The 23,638-nt window shown below is 42.1% G+C and overlaps 1 protein-coding gene across 8 annotated transcripts in view; it reads right to left on the bottom strand.

Annotated features, from left to right (window-relative positions):
- PTK2 (protein tyrosine kinase 2) overlaps positions 1 to 23,638 on the bottom strand; it is a 377,826-nt gene that overhangs the window by 200,740 nt on the left and 153,448 nt on the right. For all 8 annotated transcript variants that reach the window (XM_045007657.1, XM_045007659.1, XM_045007653.1 and 5 more), the window contains one exon: positions 9,575 to 9,741. In XM_045007657.1, the coding sequence (XP_044863592.1) occupies positions 9,575 to 9,741 (167 nt within the window). The remainder of the gene's footprint in view (positions 1 to 9,574; positions 9,742 to 23,638) is intronic.

Below are 23,638 nucleotides of genomic sequence, written 5' to 3'. Positions count from 1 at the left end.
TAAAAACTGCTTTTTCCGCCATCTTTTATTACCTTTAGTGCCCCCTCTTTTGTACTAGAAGGGAACTGTTATCCTTTTCATTTTGATTTCAGCATCCTAGTGACTAAATACAACCTGAAGGAGAAGGTTGAGGTTAAATCTAACTAAAAAATATACCAAGAAGCATAATTTAAAGGCAAAGGAGCACGTACTATAGTTTTTCATCATGTATGTCACCAACTGCATTAGAGAAAATTGAAACACATTATTTAACATACAATTTAATTTTAAAAGTAACTCTAATGCAAAGCCTAAAAGCTTCAGGTAGACTAGTATGATATTTAGTTTCCATTTTACTTTGCCTTTTATTTCAACATGTAATATACTGTGGCTGAAACAGAATTAGGACAGATTTCAAAAAAACAAAAAACACAAGATAACTCTACATATATCTGTATCTTGATACAGACTTAATGAACCTATCTCCATCATACAACAGAAGATGAATTAGTCAAGATAGTACTGAATTACAAAAGTATAAGGTACAAATAGGAGATGAGAAAGGCCTGTTGGGCGACAGTCTCTGTCCCTTTCAATGAAGAATTGTTCCCTAACCATGCCAAACATACTAGTGTCAATGGCACTTCCACCATTTCCCATGGTAGACTATTCTGTACTATAATAATTACTCATGGTCCAGAAGTCTGTGGTGATGTACATTTTACATGTTCCTTCTCTTAACTTCATACGTGTCTTTGAACTATTGTATGTAACCTCTCCTTCCCTGCTGTTCCTACCCTTCAAATGTTTATAAACTGTCACCCCTGAACATTTGTTAAGCAAGATACAGATATTTAGTTCTTTTAATCTTTCCTAATAAATCATTCTCTACAATGCCATAATAATTTTTATTGCTGTTCTCTCAACTCCCTTCAAATATCTTTCTGCTAATGAGATCCCTAGAACTTCTTTAGACATTCTCATGATTAATTTTGGGATGTCAGTTATAATGAGATTAATGGCTGCCTTTTTGCCTGGTTGAGTAATCCCACACACTCACGAAAAAAAAGAACAGATTATTTCTTTTCCTTTAGACAAGAAAAGTGTTTCTATTTCAATCCCCATTTAACTCAAAAACCTGCTATGGTAGCACAGAAACCCCACCCACTTACAACCAAAGCCGGTTTCTCCTTCCCTTCTTTGAATGGGAACTGAAAATTCAAGTGGCTTACACACTTCATATCCCTCTGTAAATCATACAATTTAATCTATTCTTTATTGTACTTTTGTAACCTTAGGAAGCCATCACATATCTTCTTTAATGCCATAAATTTAATGTGAATAGTCCTCCAATAAAAAAAAAAAGCCTGTTCTTTCCACATCTCAACATAAGAGTAAACATTTAGTGAATATTGTGAGATTCATTCTAAACCACCTCTAAGAATAACATATGACAGTCACTCACTAGACAATTAATTTAAGATATATTGGCTGGTTAACCATTCATCTTACATTTATACAGTTTCTGTCACTCTAAAGTGTTTTAAGACACATGGCTGGTGAGACGAAGGCAGATGGGAGGCTAAGGGAGTCAGCGAGCTGAGTTTGTCAGCAAAGGAAGACAGGAAAGCAGGGATGTGTTTTCTCTCCCCCCCCCCCTTCCTTAATTTGCAAGAACTCTACAAGGAAGAACCATCAATGGGAGGAAAGCAGCATGTTGCCAACTCCACTGATAGCTCTTCCTCTGCTTGCACCTGTACCCCCCCACTGCCAGCCAGCCATCCTGACCCTGGAGACTTCCACCAGGCCCTGGTCTTGACCTGCTGGGAATGCAGCCTGTATGTTCCGGCTGATGAAAGCCAGGCAGGGGGAATAACCTGAGTGTAAGAGCTGTTAGTTGGTGGAGTCCCACAGGAAACAGGTTAGAAAGCTGCAGGAGGAGGTGGCTCAACTGTGTAGCATCCAGGAGTGTGAGGACTTCATTGATAGGACACACATGGAAACATCGGGGAAGGAGGATATTAGGTGACCACAGAAGCACCAGAGGAGGAAGGCGAACCAGCTGCTCTAGGGGGACGAGACTGGCTGCTGGCCATCTTGGGCAACAGACAGTGTTCCACTCCCTACCCAGGTCCCCCAATCATCAAGGTGAAGAACTGGTATGCTATACTGGCAACAGGAGGTGATAAACAGATCCCAGTGGCTGAGGAGGAGGAGCCCCTTGCCCCCAAAGCTGGGAGGCTCATGGCCATCATATCCAAGAGGGGGCATAAGATGCTAGTGTTTTAGTACTGCCCTCAGGAGGGTGGAGGCAACCATCTCCTGACCTGATCTGATGTCCTGGGGAGGTGTGCTTCCTGCCTGGAGATGTTGCACATTGGGAGAACTTACAGAAAGGTTGCTGAGGCTCATCCATCTCTCTAACCACTACCCTATAATGCTCATACACATGGGCACTAATCATATTATCAGGTATGACCCTGAGCAGGATCAGCAGTGACTACAGGGCTCTGGGAGTGAGGTCAAGAAATCAGGGGCATAGTTTGTATTCTTTCATCATCTCAGTTGAAGGTAAGGGCCCAGGTAGGGACATGTGCATCTTGAAGATGGATGCAAAGATGGTGCCAAAGGGAGGGCTTCAGCTTCCTCAACCATAGGATGCTGTTCTGGGAAGAAGGCCTGCTGATAGCTCAGTGGTTTGAGCATTGGCCTGCTAAACTCACGGTTGTGAGTTCAATCCTTGAGGGGGCCACTTAGGGATCTGGGGCAAAAATCTGTTTTGGGAATTTGAGCAGGGGGTTGGACTAGATGACCTCCTGAAGTCCCTTCCAACCCTGATATTCTATGAAATTAATGTTGTGCACAGAATTTCCTTTTCCCTCACAGAAATGGACTGTAGAGCTGCTGGCTGCCACTGGACCCAGCAGAGCCCAGCTTGCAGAGGGACAGAGCTGGAGGGTTTTGGGCAGCTGCAGTTCCCGGCACACATTAAAGGAAGGAGGTGGTGTGCAGGAAACTCCACACAAACCCAGGATCCAGTATCAAGCCGTTTCTCCCTCTGGATCCCTGGGCTATGGGGGTGCCCCATGGCTGGGCTCTGGAGAGAGGAGGTCTGAGTGTCTCTCCCCGCCCTCGGCTGGGCTCTGGCAGGAGATGGGGCAGAGAAACGGAAACTGGGTTGTTTTGTAGGGGTTTCTTTAACTCTACTCCTGGGAGAATTTTTGTGTGTCTCTGTATTGTTACAGATACTCCCTGACAGGTATTTTGAAATAAATTACCAAAATAATTGAAACTGGTATAATTATATAGTCTTATTTTGACAAATAAAATATGCAGAATTTAAAATACTGTGCAATGAATTTTTATTTTTTTGGAATAAGAAATATCCAAAACACAATACCTAGTAGTAACGGGCAACTTTAACTATGCAGACTGTTCGAAGAGTAGTATGGCAAAAAACAAAATTTCCAATAAGTTATTAAAATGTACTGGTGACAACTTTTTGTTTCAGAAAGCAGAGGGGGGACCGTCATTTTAGATTTGATTCTGAACATCAGAGTGGAGTCAGTAGCAAATCTGAAGGTGGAAGGCTATTTGGATGAAAGTGATCATGCTTCATGATTTCATGATTCTAACAAAAGAAGGCATGAGAGCAGCAGAAAAAGGACAATGGACTTCGAAACTTTAAACTCAGAGAACTGGTAGGTAAGGTCCCATGGGAAGAAAATCTAAAGGAAAAAGGAGTTCAGGAGAGCTGGCAGTTTCTCAAGAAGACAATATAAAAGCACAACTGCAAACTGTCCCCGTGTGAAGGAAAGATGGGAAGGATGATTAGAGGCCAATATATTCCATCAGGAACTCTTTAATGATTTTAAAATCCAAATGGAATCCTATAAAAATGGAAACATGGACAAATTGATACGGTGTACAAAAAAACACAAATGTGTAGAGACAAATACAGAAAGGCTAAGGTAAAAATGTGTTACACTTAGCAAATGACATAAAAGGCAGTCAGAGGAGGTTCATTAAATACATTAGGAGAAAGATGAAGGAAAGTGTAGGCCTGCCACATAACAGGAAAGGAGAACTAACATCATCAAGAATGTTGAGGTGTTTAATGCCTATTCTGCTTCAGTCTTTACTAAAAAGGTTGATGATGACCAGACACTCAACACAATAGGTAGTAAGAAGGCAGACGGAATGCAAGCCAAAATTGGGAAACAACAGGTTAAAGAATATTCAGATAAGTTATATGATTTCAAGATGGTAGGGCTTGAAGCACTTCATTCTAGGGTACTTAACAAATTAGCTGAAGCCATCTCAGAACCATTACAATTATCTTTGAGAACTCATGAAGGATGGATGCGGTCCCAGAGGACTGGAGAAAGGCAAGCATAGTACTATCTTTAAAAAGTAGAACAAAGAGGATCTGGATAACTACAGACCATCAGCCTAACTTTGATACCTGGAAAGAGACTGGAACAAATTATTCAACAATTAGTCTGTACGCACCTAGAGAAAAACAGGGTTATAAGAAATAGCTAGCATGAATTTGTCAAGAAGAAATCAGGCCAAACCAACCTAATTTCCTTCTCTGACCAGTTTATTAGCCTAGTGGATGGGGGGAATCAATAGATGTGATACATCTTGATTTTAGAAAGACTTTTGACAGATTCCCACATGACTTTCCCGTAAGCAACCTAGAGAAATGCAATCTAGATGATATTACTATAAGGTGGGTGCAAAACTGGTTGGAAGAACATACTCAAACAGGAGTTATCAATAGTTTGCTAAGTGGGAAGACATATCTAGTGGGGTCCTGCAAGGGTCAATCCTGGGTTCGGTACTTTTCAATATTTTCATTAATGACTTGGATAATGGAATGGAGAGCATGCTTATAAAATCTGCAGGTGACACCAAGCTGGGAAGTACTGTAAGCACTTTGGAGGACAGGATGAGAATTCAAAACAACGTTGACAAATTTGGTGAATTGGTCTGAATTCAACACAATGAAATTTAATAAAGACAAGTGCAAAATAATTTATGTAGGAAGGAAAAATAAAATGCACAACTACAAAATGGGGAATAACTGGCAAAGCAATGACATTGCTGAAAAGGCTCGGAGGGGTATAGTGGATCACAAACTGAATATGAGTCAACAACATGATACAATTGTGAAAAAGGCTAATATTCTCAGGTGTATTAATGGGTGTCATATGTAAGACATAGGAGATAGTTGTCCCGCTCTACTTGGAACTGGTGACGTCTTAGCTGGAGTACTATGTCCAATTTCTGGGCACCACAATTTAGGAAGGGTGTGAACAAGTTAGAGAGAGTCCAGAGGAGAGCAACAAAAATGAAAAAAGGTTCAGAAACCTGGCCTATGAGGAAAGGTTAAAAAACTGAGCATGTTTAGTCTTGAGAAAAGAACACTGAAGAAGGACTGATAATCTTCAGATATGTTAAGAGCTGTTACAAAAAGGACAGTGATCAGTTGTTCTCCCTGACCAGAGGAGGAAAGACAAGAAATAATGGGCTTAATCTGCAGCAAAGGAGATTTAGGATAGATATCAAGAAAAACTTTCTAACTATAAAGGTAGTTAAGTTCTGGAATAGGCTTCCAAGGGAGGCTGTGGAGTCATTGGAGGTTTTTAAGAACAGGTTGAACAGATACCTATCAGGAAGGGTCTACGTTTGCTTGGTCCTGTCTGAGCAAAGAGGACTGGATGTGAGGACTTCTTAAGGTCCCTCCCAGACCTATATTTCTATCATTCTATTAGAATTAGCTATAGACTGAATTAGAGAGAACCCCTAGAGTTCATTTCTGCAACATGCTTCTGCAGAGCTGTTTATAATGTGAGTGTAATTGTATAAAACAGAAATTGATTATTAATACCTTTTAGAAATAAGAAGAAAGAGAAAACTGTTCAAGATGATGATATGGCCAGAAAGCTAAGTTTAAACTTCAGACATGTCTCTGCTTTTTTTTATGCACAGCAAGTTTTGCCTGTGACTATATTAAATATTATCCTGGCTCTAGTAACTACTGCAAATTATTGTAGATCTATTTCACCCAGAAGGACTTGCTTTATGCTCTGCAAAGCTCCATTCTCTCCTTTCCACACACATTTCAGTGCCAAACATTTCAGTTAAATCTCTCCCTCCGAACTAGGTACAGCTCTCTTGTGCTACACAGAACAAAATAATAGTAAATCAGTCTCTGAATTTGCAGCACAAACTAAAAGGTCACTGCAAACCTTTTCCTGGCTCAGGTTCTTAGAGGCAAGTGATTCCCCTGTATGTCTGAATTTGCTTGTTATTGTGATCATCATTTCTTTCTCACAAGTTGTGTCAAATTGAATTGGACTTCATGTAGCAGACTATAAAAGCCTCTTTATTATCATATTAAGAGAACCTAATGTACTAAATATAGGCACCAGTACAAAATAGCTTTTGCCTTCTGGACAAGTTGCTAAGTTTCTGAAATCTTGATCTTTTAAGTTGTATTTTTCCTTAACTGCACTAATCAATTATTTCTACAAAGAATTTTTAAGCAGATTCATCACCAATGTTAAAAAAACAATTTACATAAAAACGAGATGCATCTAATGGTAACTGGCTTGTTACTGGATTAACAAATCTCAACTTAATTTGGAAGATTAAGTGTTTTACAATAATTAGAAGTATAACCTGCACATCAATTTGGTATAAAACACCTCTGTTTGCAATGCTAGATCTTGCATATCGAGGAAATGAGAAAGAGAGCCAATGGTCATTGTAGTATACAATACACCTGTGTTCCTCAATATTAGTTTCCTGAATAGAATGAATGTTATCAATGAACAAATAAGCACTCAGTTTCACTGATAGAGTCTCTAGTGTTCACTGACATCATCCTTTTGAACCCCTCTGGGGGTTTGTAACAGTTGAAGACATTGTCTACACTGCTAAAAAAGGTGTGTGTGTTTTACTTTCAGATAATAGTCACTCTTAGCTCAGTGGTTTGAGCATTGGCCTACTAAACCAAGGGCTGAGAGTTCAATCCTTGACGGGGCCATTTAGGGATCTGGGGCAAAAATCTGTCTGGGGATTGGTCCTGCTTTGAGCGGGGGTTGGACTAGATGACCTCCTGAGGTCCCTTCCAACCCTGATATTCTATGATTCTATAACTCATGTGTATGATCTATCCCATGCACTTTTGTTTTACCATCAGGTAAACTAGGCAAGATCAGCACTATCTCACTGCCTTGGGATGACCTCACCTAGTTTATCTCACAGTAAAACTGAAGTGTCCTGTCTTCACTGTGTTTTTACCTTGGGATAGTTCATGTGTGTGAGCTGCCCAAGAATAAAAAATGTACATTTTTCAGCAGTGAAGACAAGGCCACAGTGATATCTTAAAGCAAGTTTAAGGCTTGGGCAATTGGACTCCTAACAAACAGCTACTTCTTGCTCCTTCACTCGTTACAGAATTGCATTCTGCTAATTTTCATTAGGATGGTTACCCATTGGCACTGCTGTGAAACTGTGCTCTTACAGCTGAACTGAATGCCACTGGAAGAGAGAAGAGATGTCTGGCTTAACAAACTGTGGCTGACCTTGTAGGTCTGAATTTATTACTTATCCTGAGCCTTAACCACAGCCATAGGAGTCTACTGCAGTGCGGTGTGAATACAGAGTCACCTCCCTTACTGTTCCTCTGGAAATAGTATCCAATAGCATCACAAAAATCACTTACGTTAGGGACAGAATTTGTTCCAAGAATTTTTATCATTTTCTATCTCCTCCTGGTGACGGGAAGTATAATCTAAGCATCTGGACTGATCTAAAAGAATATTAGAGAATACATTTTCCGTGTATATTGAATACACAGACTTAAATTAAAATCATTAAAAAATTCCCATATGAGCAGCAGTTACTGGATTCTTATGTTATGGGACGATATTAATTCAAGCACCATTCCAGGACTTCTCTCTTACTCTACTAATCTAAATATTTTAACAAGTACTGTCATCTGATCCTAAATGCTCTGTTTTATAGTATTACAAATATGACAGCAACATTTTGATTATTCAAAGCAAATCTCTATGGGTTTAAAAGGTAAGTCAGGCTGCTTGCATTCGATAAAGCATAAAATGACACTCTGGAGATGTAGTGAATAATTTATACCTTATCATGACACTTGTCTGAGGTTTTTATACAAGCCCGTTATCCAAACTTCAAAACAATTATCTAACTTTCCTTACAAAACAAAGTTAATCAGTTTTAAAATATGTAACATAGGCTGCATCACATAATATAAATGAAACTGGCACTTTGACAATAGGTAATAAATATCCATTGCATAAATTATTCATATCTCATATCTGGTTCTGGCCATATCATGTGAACAGAATATTTCCCCCCCAAAAGACATTTCAAAGTATTATTTATGATAATTTGCTTGAAAAAAATAATCAATCTGCACCATTAAAGCATACAGAAAGCCATGAAATGTCATGTACACAGAAGAAAATGTGCAATATTTCTGACACCAGTGTTTTAAACTTTCTCATTTAGTGTGACAGGCTGCCCCCTTAAAGTGAATTAATAAACTCACCGGATCAGATTTGCTAGATGTGGTAAGCATTTACTAGTAAATTATCTAGCAATTTAAGTTTCAAGAAATTACGTGCAGACTGTTAACTCTACTACGGTTCTTCAGAAGAACATATTTATGGGGTTTTAAATTACTAGTAATCCTGTGTGAAGTGTGTTATGGTCAGAAAATTGATTATATTCATAGATTATATGTCCAGAAGGGATCATGTGATCATCCGAGTTTGACCTCCTGCATAACACAAGTGATAGGATTAACCTGAATTAACTGACTATGAACATTTCTTACTCTATAGATCTGCTCCATATATTTATTCAGATATATATTCTTCACTTTTCTGACAGAGTTTTTCTACTGCTTTTTACTTCTATTAGCACTGCAGAAGCAAGCCATTTAAGACAGACAGCTGCATTCTTCTCTGGTTTGTATATTAAGAACAGATTTGGCAATTAAATCTCACCTGGAGAATCTTAACCCATTCTAAATCTGTACATTTCTAAACAGGAGTAATTAACATTTGTCTTAGTTAAATGATAGCTGCATTATACGAAGCTTAACAACACTTCCCTAATTTCTTTTAAAGAGAATATAAAATGCCCTTTTAGAAGTATTTTTAAATGCATCACAGCATTTTTATGCTTAAAACAGGGATACAATTAAATGTTATGATTCACTGGGCCTACTACATATTTAGCAAGTCTCATCCTACTCTTCTCCCACTCTAAGGTTTGCAGGCTCAAATTAGACTTAACAGCTCTTCATAGTTGGCAGAATTCCCTTCTAGCCAATGAGCCTTTCCTCTGGAATACCAGGGCACCTTCTCATTTCTCCTAGCTTTTTGCTGGGTAACTATAGGCAGCTGTCTCCCTTTCTACTAGCCCTATTCTCAGGAGTTCTGCAAGAGGATTTTCTTTATAAAATGAAAGATTATACAAAGTTTATGGCAAATAGAACATAATGATTTGATTTTGAAACTGAACAGGTTTATAATCTTACTTCCATTCCTCTGGAGGGTGGGCTAATTCAAACCTCTCCCTCACATTGGATACACCCATGTCCAGATGTAGCCAGTGGACCTCCTCAGATTGCAGGTGACTGAGCCGTAATCCATAACAGGCCACATTCTTTACTTTGTGACTGTCCACTATCTTCTGAATTATGCCCTAAAACACACAAAAATGCACATTTTGTTATAAAACTTTTTGTTCATGCCTGTAAAGGGTATATCATACTTTATACAGAGGGCTAATCAATGGATCTGACATAGCTACATTTATTAGGAATGCAAGAAAATAAGTTACTAATTGTTAAACCATAATTCCAGTTCTGAATTTTTAGTTATATGCTTTTACATGAATCTGTACCAGTCATGTATCTTACCAAAACTGAGCCACCATATGCTCTACATAGAGAAAATGCTGGAGAGGAAAAAGGGCAGATTTGCAGATTTAAAAAAAAAACACCACCACCTTTTACTTATTAAATATTTCTAACTTCTGCAAATCATGACAGTCACTCCCTACCTACATTAGGAAAACAGTCAGGAGCTTTCCTCCTCTTTTGTGCTGGAGCAAACAGGATTTAGTAAAAGGTTAGTTCACACATGAACCCTTGATTTTTCCATCTGACTTGTCCTTGAGGGTCAACATTTATCTCTACAATGGCAGAAACATTTCTAACGCAAGAGGCATCTACTCAGGTAGATTTTTCTAACAGAAAAATTGTACCCCTGGTTTGTCCTTTCATAAATTATAGTTTAGATTAGCTCCAGGCAAGGAATAGTCAGAGTCCAAGAAAAGTCCACAGGTATCTGCCACAGAGCCCCACAGGAGTGGGAGCAGGACTACAGGGGCTAGGTAAGTAACAGTTTGTACAATATAGGGTAGTTTTGCAAAGGTCATTATTTTATATCCCAAAGGGTTTAAATGATTGAAAAACAACTTTTGAAACTGTGCAATACTATAAAAATCTGACCCTTATGGGGGTCTCTAGTCCAACAGAATCTTTGGTTGATGAGCCATCAGTAGCATAGTGTATGCTGAGGTGCAACAGGGGTGAAGATGATGTGGGGCCTACAAACAGGAAAGGCAAGACAAATTAAACAGTACACTAATGTCCCACTTAGCTTTGGTACTGAGGTACTGACCACAAGGGTGCTAAAGCTGATGAAGTTTGTTTTTTCACATTTAACAGAAGCCTGCTTTTATGTACGGCTGTTTGTATACTGTACCAAACACTGCAGAATACAGTTGCTCATATCCAGGGTTACAAAGAGCAGTGCTACTTCCAAGAGTACTTAGATGTACAAAGGGAAATATTTAACCCCCTCCTTACACTAAGGGCTATTTCTGCGTAAGTAAAGCCTGACATTTTGGCAAGCATGCTTTTTTCTGAAGGTCGCACAAATAAAGTGCAAAACCTGCAGAGCTCATTTCAGAAATCTGCCCATGAAGGACAGTGTCTTGTCAATAACAAAAATAGGGGTCAATGTTCTGAAAAGGCAGTTGTACTCAAACTGAAATACGACAGAGATGAGTTTGGGAAATGAAGTCAAGGCAAAATTGGATATTTTCCACACCAACAAAGCATTAAAAATATTGACAGATAAGCCATAGTCGGAAACTGCTACCGTAGATAATCAAGTGTGTGGCCAGAAAAGAAATGAGGAGGAGATTCAAGAGCTTCCCTAACTATCAGCCTGACATTTTCTAATGGGGCCCAGGAAATCAAGTGCCTAATTCTCATGGAAAGCCAGTGGGAGTTGGGTGCCTAAATCCCTTTGAAATCCCAGTCTCAATTTAAAAACACAAAATATTTCTTAACCTTTTTCCAGAAGAGCGCAATAGCTCTTCCGTTCACGTAACTAATCGCACCAAAATTAAGTAAGTATTAAGACAGTATTATTTCGAACTGAAAACATTGTCAGTAAATACACAAGTTGAATACATAGGTAACACAGTCTGCATACATGGTATTGTACAACAGGTTAGCTGTGTTAAACAACATGTCCCAACCTGAGAGCTTAAACTCTAAATACATATTATGATTTTTTGTTTTTGTATTATCCTATAAAGTGAGAACAAGTTTTATCTAGAACATTTCACAGAAAAGTAAACAAGCAGAGGTAGGCCATTCAGTGAGAAATTTAGAAAACATTTGGAGAATGGAGATGAAAGGTAAATACAACTTAATAGACGGATAAGTAAAATGGATTCACCTCTCTTCTCAAGTATAGTAAACTGATGAGAAGTACTTTTTACAATCTAATAAGTTAACTTAAATACATTTATCAAAAATTAAATATACTGAAGAATGAAATTAAGACAACCTTTACTGTAATTATTAATTTACAAACTTGTACATTTACGCAGAGCACAAGAACTGGTGCATACTACAAATCAAAATAAATATAGTATTTTGCTATCAGGCTTCCTTAGACTATTCCAAAAAAGGAAAAATAAGAAAATAATGTGATTGAGACACTCAAGCTTTTAATATAGAGAGTTCATTCATTTTACACAAAAAAATTAAAGAAGTTTAATTTCAACTATTTGGAGCCAGATTCTCACCTTGAATAAATCAGGATCGCTCCACTGAGCAACAACAATTGACACTAAGTGAGGATCTATCCCTGTGTGAGAAACAGCTACATGCATATAATCTAGTACATTCCGACAGAGTAGAGCAGGATTTTGTTTTAGCCTGCTAGTGTTACAAAGCAGCAAAAGATTAAACCTCCACGAGTTTTACTGGCAAGGCGGCCATAATTTGGGCCAGTGTACTCAATTCTGACCCTTGTTAAATAATGCAGGGAAAGTCCTGGAATTCTGGAAAACCTCCCCAGTCTGTCTAGAGACACTTCCAATACCAGACAAAAGCAATTGCCATAACTTGTGCACGGATGACAGCTTCTCTGTCTTTCATGCTAACAAGAGACTTCACAAGTTGGGAAACCTTGCCACAAGCATGCCTGATGCTCTTTGTAATAGTGATTAGAATGTTTAATCAGAGGTTTTCAGACAGTTTAACTGCTTAACTGTACAGTAGAAACTAAAATACCCTGAAGTAAGCCATGACTAAATGCTTGACACACTAACCACAGTGATAGCTGAAAATTTCACAAGCTTAGGTATGACCAATGGAACAGTACAGTGTATTCTAGGACCAGGACTGTAGGTAAGGAACACCTGAGCTCCAATCCTGACTATCAATAGCCATTGTGTGGCCTTGAGTACATTCCACCTTATCAGTTTCCCAGTTAAAGAATACATTTATCTCCCACATAGGTACATTATAAGAGTTAATGTTAATGCAGCACTTAACACACTCAAAGTGCTAAAGTTTCATGCAGGAAGTTTAAAGTATAAATTGAACTGGACTGGACTAGAAAGCTTCAAATAAGTCAGATTTAAAATTTCCATAGGAAAAACAACAACTGTGGAATGCCCACATTCATGCTTACTGCAGTAGGATTTAGCCACACAACATCTATTCATAGATTCCAAAGCCAAAAGGGACAATTATAATCACCTAGTTCAGGGGTTCTCAAACTTCATTTCACCGCGAACCCCTTCTGACAACAAAAATTACTACACGACCCCAGGAGGGGGGACTTAAACATGAGCCCCGCTACCCCAGGTGGGGGGCCTGTAACCTGAACCCCATCACCCAGGAATGAAGTCCCAGGTGGTGGGATCCGGCCTTTAGCTTTGGCCCCGGGGCCCACCAAGTCTAACACCAGCCCTGGGGACCCCATTAAAATGGGGTCACAACCCACTTTGGGGTCCTGATCCACAGTTTGAGAACTGCTGATCTAGTTTAACCTCCCGTACAAGATACAGAATTTCCCCAAATTAATTCCTAGAGCAGATCTTTTAGAAAAATATCCAATCTTGATTAAAAAATTGTTAGTGATGGAGAACCACCACAACCCTTGGTAAACTGTTCCAATGGTTAAATACCCTCACAGTCAAAAATTTATGCCATATTTCAGTCTGAATTTGTGTAGTTTCAAAGTCCAACCATTAGATCGTGTTATATCTTTCTCGGCTAAACTGAAGAAACCTATTATTAAATATTTGTTCCCCATGTAGGTGCTTACTGACGGTAATCAAGTCATCCCTTAAACTTCTCTTTGTTAAGCCAAATAGCTTGAGCTCTTTGAGTCGATCACTAATCATTCTTGTGGCTCTTCTCAGAACCATCTCCAATTTATCAACATTCTTCTTGAATTGTGGACACTAGAACTGGACATAGTATTCCTGCAGTGGCAGCACCAGTGCTAAATAAACAGGTAAAATAACCTCACTACTCTTACTTGAGATTTCCCTGTTTATGGATCCAAGGATCACATTAGCCCTTTTTGTTGCAGCATCACACTGGGAGCTCATGTTCAGCTGATTATCAAGCACAACCCCAAATCTTTTTTAGAGTCACTGCTTTCTAAGAGAGTGTACCCCACTGTGTAAGTATGGCCTACATTCTTTATTCCTAGACATTTAACTGCATTAAAACATGTATTGTTTCTTGCATATAGTTTACCATGCAATCCAGATCACTCAGTCTTACAGACCTGTCCCCTTCATTATTTACCACTCCCCCAATTTTTGTGTCATCTGCAAACTTTATCAGTGATGATTTTATGTTTTCTTCCAGGTTACTGATAAAAATAATATGATGTTCGTCCATCGTTTTCGAAGAAGACCTTAACATCTATTAGGTTGTGAGCTGTCCACGGTGCGTCCGCAAATGGCTGGTAAGGCCAATACGGACACGGAATGTTCTGCCACATGTCGGGCAGACATGTGTGGGCACCACTGTTACAACATTTGCAGCTCTGGCTTTACGGAGTGCTCGCTTCTCTTGTGCTAGGGTTATCCTTCTGGCTTCAGATGTCTGGCAGCCTTGGTGGATCAGCGTATGCCATGTCGATCGGTCTTGTGCCAGGGTTTCCCAGGAGGTGATGTCGATATCCAGGGACTTAAGAGAGGCTTTCAGCGTATCTTTGTATTGCTTCTTTTGTCCCCCATGCGATCGCTTTCCTTGAGACAGCTCACCATAGAAGAGCTGTTTGGGGATGCGGTGGTCTGGCATCCTTACAACCTGGCCTGCCCAGCGTGTCTGGGCTTTCATAAGCAGAGTGTAAACTGACGGCAGGCCTGCTCTGGAAAGGACTTCTGTGTCAGGCACCTTATCCTGCCACCGAATCCTCAGAAGTCTGCGGAGGCAAGTCGTGTGAAAGTGGTTCAATTGCCTAGCGTGCCTCCTGTATACAGTCCAGGTCTCACTGGCATACATCAAGGTAGTTAGCACTACTGCTCGGTAGACTTTAAGCTTTGTAGCAAGGCTTATTCCACGGCGGTCCCACACGTTGGTCAGCAGTCCGCCAAATGCAGAGCTTGCCTTGGCGATTCTGCAGTTGACCTCGATGTCAATTGTCACTGCGCGGGAGAGGGTGCTGCCAAGGTATGTAAATTGGTCCACTGCTTGCAGCTTTTGCCCCTTCACTGTGATGGTGGGCTCTTGGTGTTGGGCTTTCGGAGCTGGCTGGTGCATCACTTCGGTTTTCTTTATGTTGATAAGAAGGCCAAAGTTATCGCATGCTGCTGCGAATTTGTCCATGCTGGCTTGCATTTCCTGCTCTGATCCAGCATTCAGGGCACAATCGTCACCAAAAAGGAGGTCTCGTAGCACAGTCTCCTTTATCTTGGTGACAGCCTGGAGTCTTCGCAGGTTGAACAGTTTCCCATCAGTCCTGTATCTCAGGCTGACTCCCAAGGAACTGTTCTGAAAGGCGTCTGACAGCATGGCTGAAAACATCATGCTGAACAGGGTCGGTGCCAACACACACCCTTGCTTGACGCCATTTGTGACGGGAAAGGCCTCTGAAGCTTCTCCGTCGTCCAGAACACAAGCCGTCATGCCGTCGTGGAACTGACGTACCATCAGGATGAATCTATCAGGGCACCCAAACTTCGACATGATACGCCACAGACCTTCACGACTGACAGTGTCAAAAGCCTTAGTGAGATCCACAAAGATGGTGTACAGTTCACGATTCTGCTCTTGACACTTCTCTTGGAGCTGTCGGACTGCGAAGATCATGTCCACAGTGCCACGCTCTTTACGAAAGCCGCACTGTGTCTCGGGTAATAGACCCTGTTCCAGGTGGTCAATCAGGCGATTCAGCAACACTCGTGCAAGGATCTTGCCTGCGCTGGAAAGCAATGATATTCCTCTATGATTGTCGCAGACTTTTCGATTTCCTTTCCTCTTGTAGAGGTGTACGATGGACGCATCTTTCAATTCCTGAGGAACAGACCCTTGATTCCAGAAGGACTGAAACAGTTGAGTGAGTTTGTCAACAAGCACTGCACCACCATCCTTATAAACTTCTGCTGGGATCGCATCAGATCCTGAGGCCTTGCCACTGGACAGCTGGCTGATGGCCTGTAGGATTTCAGTCTCTGATGGTGGAACGTCCAGACTGTGGTTGATATCCGCCTGGGGCATTCTATCAATCGCCTCGTTATTAATGGAAGATGGGCGGTTCAGTACGGATTGAAAATGCTCAGCCCAACGCTGTAGAATCAGAGTCTTCTCAGTAATGAGAGTTACACCATCTAAATCCAGTAAAGGAGAGCTCCCTGAGGGCCGAGGGCCGTACAAGGATCTGAGGGCTTCGTAGAACCGTTTGGCATCGTTTCTATCAGCAAACATCTGGATTTCACCTGCCTTGGCACTCAACCAGGAGTCCTGCATCTTACGAAGCTTATTCTGTACGGTCCTGCGAGTGTTGTTAAAGGCATTTTTCTTAGCTGATGACGACGGGTCGTTCTGATGAGCACAGTAAAGGCGGTGCTTTTCAGCAAGTAAGGCCTTGATCTCTTCATCGTTTTCATCAAACCAGTCCTGCTGTTTCCTGTGTGAGGGTCCAAGAACCTTTAGTGCAGAAGAGTGCACAATATTCCGGAAGCGTTCCCAGTCCTTCTCAGCATATAAAATAATATATAGCTTAGGCCAAGAACTGATCCCTGCAGGACCTCCCAAGAAACACACTCACTTGATGATTCTGTATTTACGATTACATTTTGAGATCTCTCAGTTAGTCATCATTCAATCCACTTAATGTGTACCATGTTAATTTTATATCCTCTAGTTTTTTTAATCAAAATGACATGCAGAACCAAGAGAATTCTAACAGAAGTCTATTACATCAACGTTATTACCTTTATCAACCAAACTTGTCATCTCATTAAAAAAGATATTAAGTTAGTTTGCCAGGATCTTTTTTCCATAAACCCATGTTGATTGGCATTCATTATATTACCCTCCTTTAATGCTTTATTAATTGAATCCTGTATCAGCCACTCCATAATCTTGCCTGGAATCAATGTCAGACTGACAGGCTATAAATACCTGGGTAATCCTGTCAACCCTTTTAAAATATTCGCACAACATTAGCTTTCTTCTAGTCTTCTGGAACTTCCCCAGTGTTCCAGGACTTATTGAAAATTATTGACATTTTACGAAAAATAATTATACTGTTTTAATCAAAATATTTTGCCTTTTGCCTGTCATCTAAGGATCTCAAGAGTGCTTTACATCAACGTAAGAAATGTAACAATATGCAATTTATACACCAAAGATATTTTTGTTCAATAGTATAGTAGTAATTAGCCTTATTATTGTGGTACAAAAGGGGGCCATTCATAGTTGCTTCTGGACACAGGACTATAGATTTATGTTCATAGTGCTATTTCTATAGATCTTTACCCAATAAGTGTATATTTCACTTGAAAGGAGCATAGTTATGTCCTGTCACCTGGCTCAGGTACCCATCCATTATGTGGGCATGTACTAAATACAAAACAAGAAAAATGAGATACTCATGGAACAGTAGAGGCTACCTACTTTCTAGCTCATTTACCAATAATGCTCAAGAATGAGTCTCATATTTCTTAATATGTAGTTAGTCTGACAAATTGTTCTGTCATTTGGGCTATTCCTATCATTCAAACACAGCTCCACAGTTTCAACAGTAGACGGGTCACTACTAATGTGTAGAAGCAATTTCCAGACAGATCTATCCTGTGCAGGAGATGGAATGGTTCTCTCTATTGCCAAATAAAGCCATCTCAGGGTTGGTTTTAAGTTTGGTCTGCATTTTGGCCCAAGTCCATGATATCTGAGCCATTCTCATCAGATGTGCAGGAAGTCTCCTCTGTGTCCAAGCCCTCTTCTGAATACTACATTTTCCCCTCCATTATTTCACAAAATGACTGACAGACCAACAGTTTCTATGTATTATTGTATACATAGAAACTACTACTAATAATAATACATTGTATTATTGTATTCATCTTGTCCTACTGCCCCTTATAGTTGGCTCTCAATGCACTAAAGCCACCTTCCTTTCTAACTCTGTAAATTGTGTTACCAGATCACATTCTCAGGTCTCCTTAACTGTTGCACTCACCCAAAACTACAAGCCATGGTATAGGAATATCCAAGAAATGGGCCAAGGACCCAATGCAGAGGGAGACCTTGGGGCACTGGGGGAGGAGTAGACATTGTGAGGAAAGCCAACCAAGACATTTTACTGTATTTCTTGGTCAGGAACAGGGGAGTTGAAAGGTAGAAGGAAAATCCACTTTAACTTGGACAATAGTAGCATGCGGGAGGAGGAAAATATATTTTCAGGATGATTGTGGCTGAGAGCCACGGACACAGCAACTCCTAAGTTTTCTAATTTGAGCATTGCCTCTCCCTGTAACTACAGGATGAGAACAATGCAGATTAACTATCAGTTTTATTGCTAGTGATCTCAAACCAGCTATTTATATTTGTCTATCAAGAAAGATACAAGAATATATGGCTACATGTATTTAATAGATAAAAACATTTATGTACACATAAATGCAAATTACTTCAGGCTCCTGGCAAATTGCCACCATAGCCCTATGTGTTGCAAGGTTTAGATACCTCTTCTGTAGACTGTATGTTTGTTTCTATGGGTTTGTTGTATAAATCTTTCTAGTTCAGCAACACAAACAGCAGCTTATTTAGGAAGCGTACACATGACGAGGCACAGAGCTAAAAGAACCCCAAATCAATTTTGTAAACAATCTGAGCTGTTGCTGTAATTGCTTAAAAAAACTGAAAACTTAGGGCCAGACCCTCAGCCAGTGTAATTCAAGTTAGTTTTATTCACTTCTGGCCCTTTTATTACCATCATCATTATTATTCATTATTTGTATTGTGGTATTCTCTAGAGGCCATAATCAATTAAAGGCACTGGGGGAAGGCATACAACAGATCCTCTGACCATGGGAGTAGAAAAGTGTCCGACAGGGAGCCTCTATCGATCCCCCAAATCAAGCAGAAAACGCAAACAGGTCCATCTGGGGAGTCCCCCACCTCTGGAAGATGATGCTGACCATTTCCAGATGGAGGCAAGACAAAAAGGTCCTGCTGAAGTGATCTGACCAAAGCATTCCTGGCCCCGGGGAGGTGTGCAGCTATGAGATGGATGCCGTGTTGTACACAGAAGTCCCAGAGCCTGAGAGCTTCTTGGCAAAGGGCAGACAATCTGGCTTCCCCTTCCTTGTTGATATACCGGTAGATCATGGCTGCTGTATTGTCCAGGAGGATCTGGACCACCCTGCTTTTTATGTGAGGTAGGAAGGCTTGGCAGGACAGGCATGTGATGGGTTTGATCACAGAGACCGCCTTGGGAGATTTGCCTGATGTGCTGTGACTACCTCTGAGCCCATTTTCTCTGCCACTTTGGGCCTCCAGAACCCTGCCCTGTTGAGCCAGACACGCCAGTCTGCTCCACCACAGACCCAGGGTCTGAACCACACACCCTAAAACTGCAGACTTAACTGAAAACAGCTTAAGAAGTGCTCCTATCTCCAGCACCCAGACACCCAACTCCCAACAGGATCCAAACCCCAAATACATCCGTTTTACTCTGTATAAAGCTTTTACAGGGTAAACTCATAAATTGTCCGCCCTCTATAACGCTGATAGAGAGATATGCACAGTTGTTTGCTCCCCTAGGTATTAATTACTGTGGGTTAATTAATAAGCAAAAGTGATTTTATTAAATATAAAAAGTAGGATTTAAGTGGTTCCAAGTAACAAAAAACAGAACAAAGTAAGTTATCAAGCAAAATAAAAAAACACGCAAGTCTAAGCCTAATACAGTAGGAAACTGAATACAGGTAAATCTCACCCTCAGAGAGGCTTCTTTCACAGACTAGATGCCTTTCTAGTCTGGGCCCAATTCTTTCCCCTGGTACAGTCCTTGTTCCAGCTCAGGTGGTAGCTAGGGGATTTCTCATGACTGCAGCCTCATTTATTCTGTTCCACCCCCTTATATAGCTTTGGCACAAAACAGGAATCTTTTGTCTCTTTGGGTCCCCACCCCTCCTTCTAAATGGAAAAGCACCAGGTTTAAGATGGATTCCAGTACCAGGTGACATAGTCACATGTCCTGTAGACCCCAAGCCTTCATTCTTCCTGGCCTGATTCACAGGAAGGCTTGCAAGTAAACAGAACCATTTACAACCAATTGTCCTAGTTGATGGGAGCCTCAAGATTCCAAACCACCATTAATGGCCCACACTTTGCATAATTACAATAGGACCTCAGAGTTATATTTCATATTTCTAATTTCAAATACAAGAAAGATACAAAGAATCCTGTGGCACCTTATAGACTAACAGACGTTTTGGAGCATGAGCTTTCGTGAGTGAATACCCACTTCGTCGGATGCATCGCGAAAGCTCATGCTCCAAAACGTCTGTTAGTCTATAAGGTGCCACAGGATTCTTTGCTGCTTTTACAGATCCAGACTAACACGGCTACCCCTCTGATACTAAGATAGATACATTTATACAAATAGGATGACCACAATTAGTAGATTATAAACTTTGTAATGATACCTCACAAGAGACCTTTTGCATGAAGCATATTCCAGTTACATTAGCATATTTTCATAAAATCATATGGAGTGCAATGTCACAAGGCGAATCGCTCTAAGTTCCCTGACATTGATGTGTAGGGAGAAATCGTAACTTGACCAATGGCCTTGTGTGCTGAGACCATCCAGGTGGGCTCCCAACCCCGGGTCCGAGGCATTGGAGACAAGAGTCTTCAATGCAGGATTCTGCCATTAGGTGAGTGATGATTGTATGTGGTCCGGGACCCTGACAACCTGCTCATGTTGTGTCTGTTGGGGACACAGACTGACGCCAGGCACGCTTGCAGGGGCCTGAGACGGAGCCATGTGTGTCGGGCCACATAAGTGCAGGCCACCATGTGGCCCAACAATCGCAGGCACATGTGAGCGGTGGTGAAAGAGTGGGCTTGCATGCACAAGATGAGGTCCACTTTGGCTTGGAACCGAGACTCGGGGGAGGAAGGCTCAGGCCTGAGGCGAATCAACGACCGGTCCAATGAACTCTATGCATTGCACTGGATTTAGGGTCAACTTTTTCTCATTTATTAACAGCCCCTGATTGCGACAGGTGGAACAAATCAAACCGAGATGCTGCCGCACCTGATCCCAGGTTCGACCCTTTACTAGCCAGTCATCGAGGTATAGGTAAATTTGAACACCCCAGCGCCTTAGGTAGAAGGCCACTGGTGCTATGCACTTTATGAACACTCTTGGAGCTGACGAGAGACTGAATGACAATGCTGTGAATTGGAAATGGTGCTGGCCCAGCGTAAATCGAAGGAAGTGCCTGTGCCCTGGGAAAATGGAAATACACGTCCTTCAAGTCGTGGGCGGCATACCAATCTCCCAGATCCAGGGAGGGGATGATAGAGGCCAGGGAGACCATGCAAAACTTCAACTTTTTGAGAGACTTGTTGAGATGATGCAGGTCCAAAATGGTTCTGAGGCCTCTTTTGCTTTTGGGATCAGGAATTCGCAGGAGTAGAACCCCTTTCCTTTCATGTCTCGAGGGATCTCCTCCACCGCCCCCAGATGCAGGAGGTTCTCAACCTCTTGGACGAGGAGTAGTTCATGAGAAGGGTCCCTGAAAAGGGATGGGGAAGGGGGGTGAGAGGGACGGTCGGCCATGAACTGCAGGATATTATTTTGAGCACCCAATGGTCCGAGGTCAGCTGAGACCATGGTGACCGGAAGGGGTGGAGGCAGTCGAGGAAAGAGTGGGAGGGTGGATTCTGGGAGGTGAGTAGGGCATCGTCCTCAAATGCATCCTCTAAATGACTGCTTCTGGCCTCCTTGGTTTCTGGAAGGGCCAGGCTGAGCAGACGAATGGGAAGATGACGAGTGTTGCTGCTTTGACCCCTTGTCTCTATTGTTTCTCCTGTAGATGCCCAGCCAGGGAGTCCCCCAGGACCTAGACTGTGGCAGCGGAGGGCAAAACGGCTTCCTGGCCTGCTGAGGAGTATGGAGGCCCAAGGAGCAGGAGAGTGACACGGGAGTCTTTAAGGCCATGGAGTGTCGAGTCCGTGAGCTCAGAGAAGAGCCCTGTTCCCTCAAACCGGAGGTCAGGTATAGTGGCCTGCATTTCCTGGGATAACCTGGAGGACTGCAACCAGGAGCTGCACCTTATGGCCACTTTATGGCGGAGTGTCCCAGGCCATCTGAAGGGCCCCCCTTGCCACCGCTGTGCCTTCATCCACTAAACTGGCAAACTCCTGGGCTTGGTCCTGAAGGAGGACCTCCTTGAATTTGTTAAGGTAGGCCCACAGGTTAACATTGTACCTGCCTAACAGAGCCTGGTGATTAGACACCAAAAATTACAGGCTTGCAGTCGAATAAATCTTTCTGCCAAATAAGTCCAGTCTCTCAGTGTCTCTGTTTTCAACATGCCACTGAGTTGGCCCTGCCTGTCCCTTTTATTAACAGCGGACACAACTAGTAACGCCGCTGGAGGGTCTTTATATAGATATTCGAACTCTTTTGCAGGGACATAATACTTCTTTTCTGCCTTCTTAGAAGTAGGCAGAATTGAAGAGGGAGAGGTCTGCCACAGAGATCTGGCAATCTTAAGGACCCCTAGGTGGATGGTCAGGGTGACCTGGGCCAGGGTGGAGGAGGATATAATGTTAAAGAGGTCGTTGGACTCCTCCGTGACATCCTCAATTTTCAAGTTAAAGTTGGTACTCACCCTCTTAAGGAGAGCCTGGGGTTCCTTGAAGTTGTCGGGGGGAACAAAGGGGGTGCTCATTTGGGAGGGACCCGCCACCTCTTTGTCCGAAGACAACGATGAAGAGTGCACCACCAGGGTAGAAGCGGGTTCCCCTTCCTTCTCCGGGAATTGCTCCTTAGGTGCTGGAGTCCGATGCACTGCCCCCATGTCAGATTCAGTACAATGTTCCGACTCAGGTGCCGGTGGTGCTAGAGGCGGTTTGTCCAAGGCAGCCAGAGAGGACTGGTGAGAATACAGGCCTGGCATTACGGGGAAACCCCACAGGTTCCTGTACAGCCATTGAGCAGGCCACTTTTGCTGCTGCCATGTTGTCGCTGCAGGTGCCGTGCCAGCTTTTCGGGTTGGCGGAGAACCACCCCTCCTTGGCAAGGGGCTGAACTCCCGGTCCAAGTCAAACCATTGCCCTTCCAGCAACCAGGGCAGAGCTGTCGAGGCCTGAGTCTGCCAACTAACCCTGGTCGGCGACCTGCGAGGCGAGGATTGGTGCCTGCCCAACAAGCAGTACCAGGGGAATGGAGACCATTGCCGCAACTGGGAGCAATCCCGCCCCGGTGAGGACCAACATCTGGGAGACCATCTGGGCGAAGGTGACTTGCGCCGTGGCAATCTGGAAGCTCCACCTACAATGGAATCGACATGAGCAAGCACTTGAAGAAGAAGAGATAATGAAAGAGGGGAGAAATCAGTATAGGACTCGCTCTCTTCTAGCCCGATCATGTTCCACTCTTCTGACTAAAGGTGAGGGTCTACTAACATCACCATCCTGTTCCATCATACTGTTGCAGTCCTGAGTCAAGTGTAGGGAGTGGGCCTGAGAGAGTCTTGCCAGTCCAGCATACTCTGTAGTGCCTGATTCCCATAGCTG

The sequence above is a fragment of the Mauremys mutica genome, chromosome 2 (genome assembly GCF_020497125.1).
Source record: "Mauremys mutica isolate MM-2020 ecotype Southern chromosome 2, ASM2049712v1, whole genome shotgun sequence".
NCBI classification, from domain to species: Eukaryota; Metazoa; Chordata; order Testudines; family Geoemydidae; genus Mauremys; species Mauremys mutica.
Note: the sequence above shows the minus strand (reverse complement) of the source record. Positions and strands in the feature narration are given on the sequence as shown.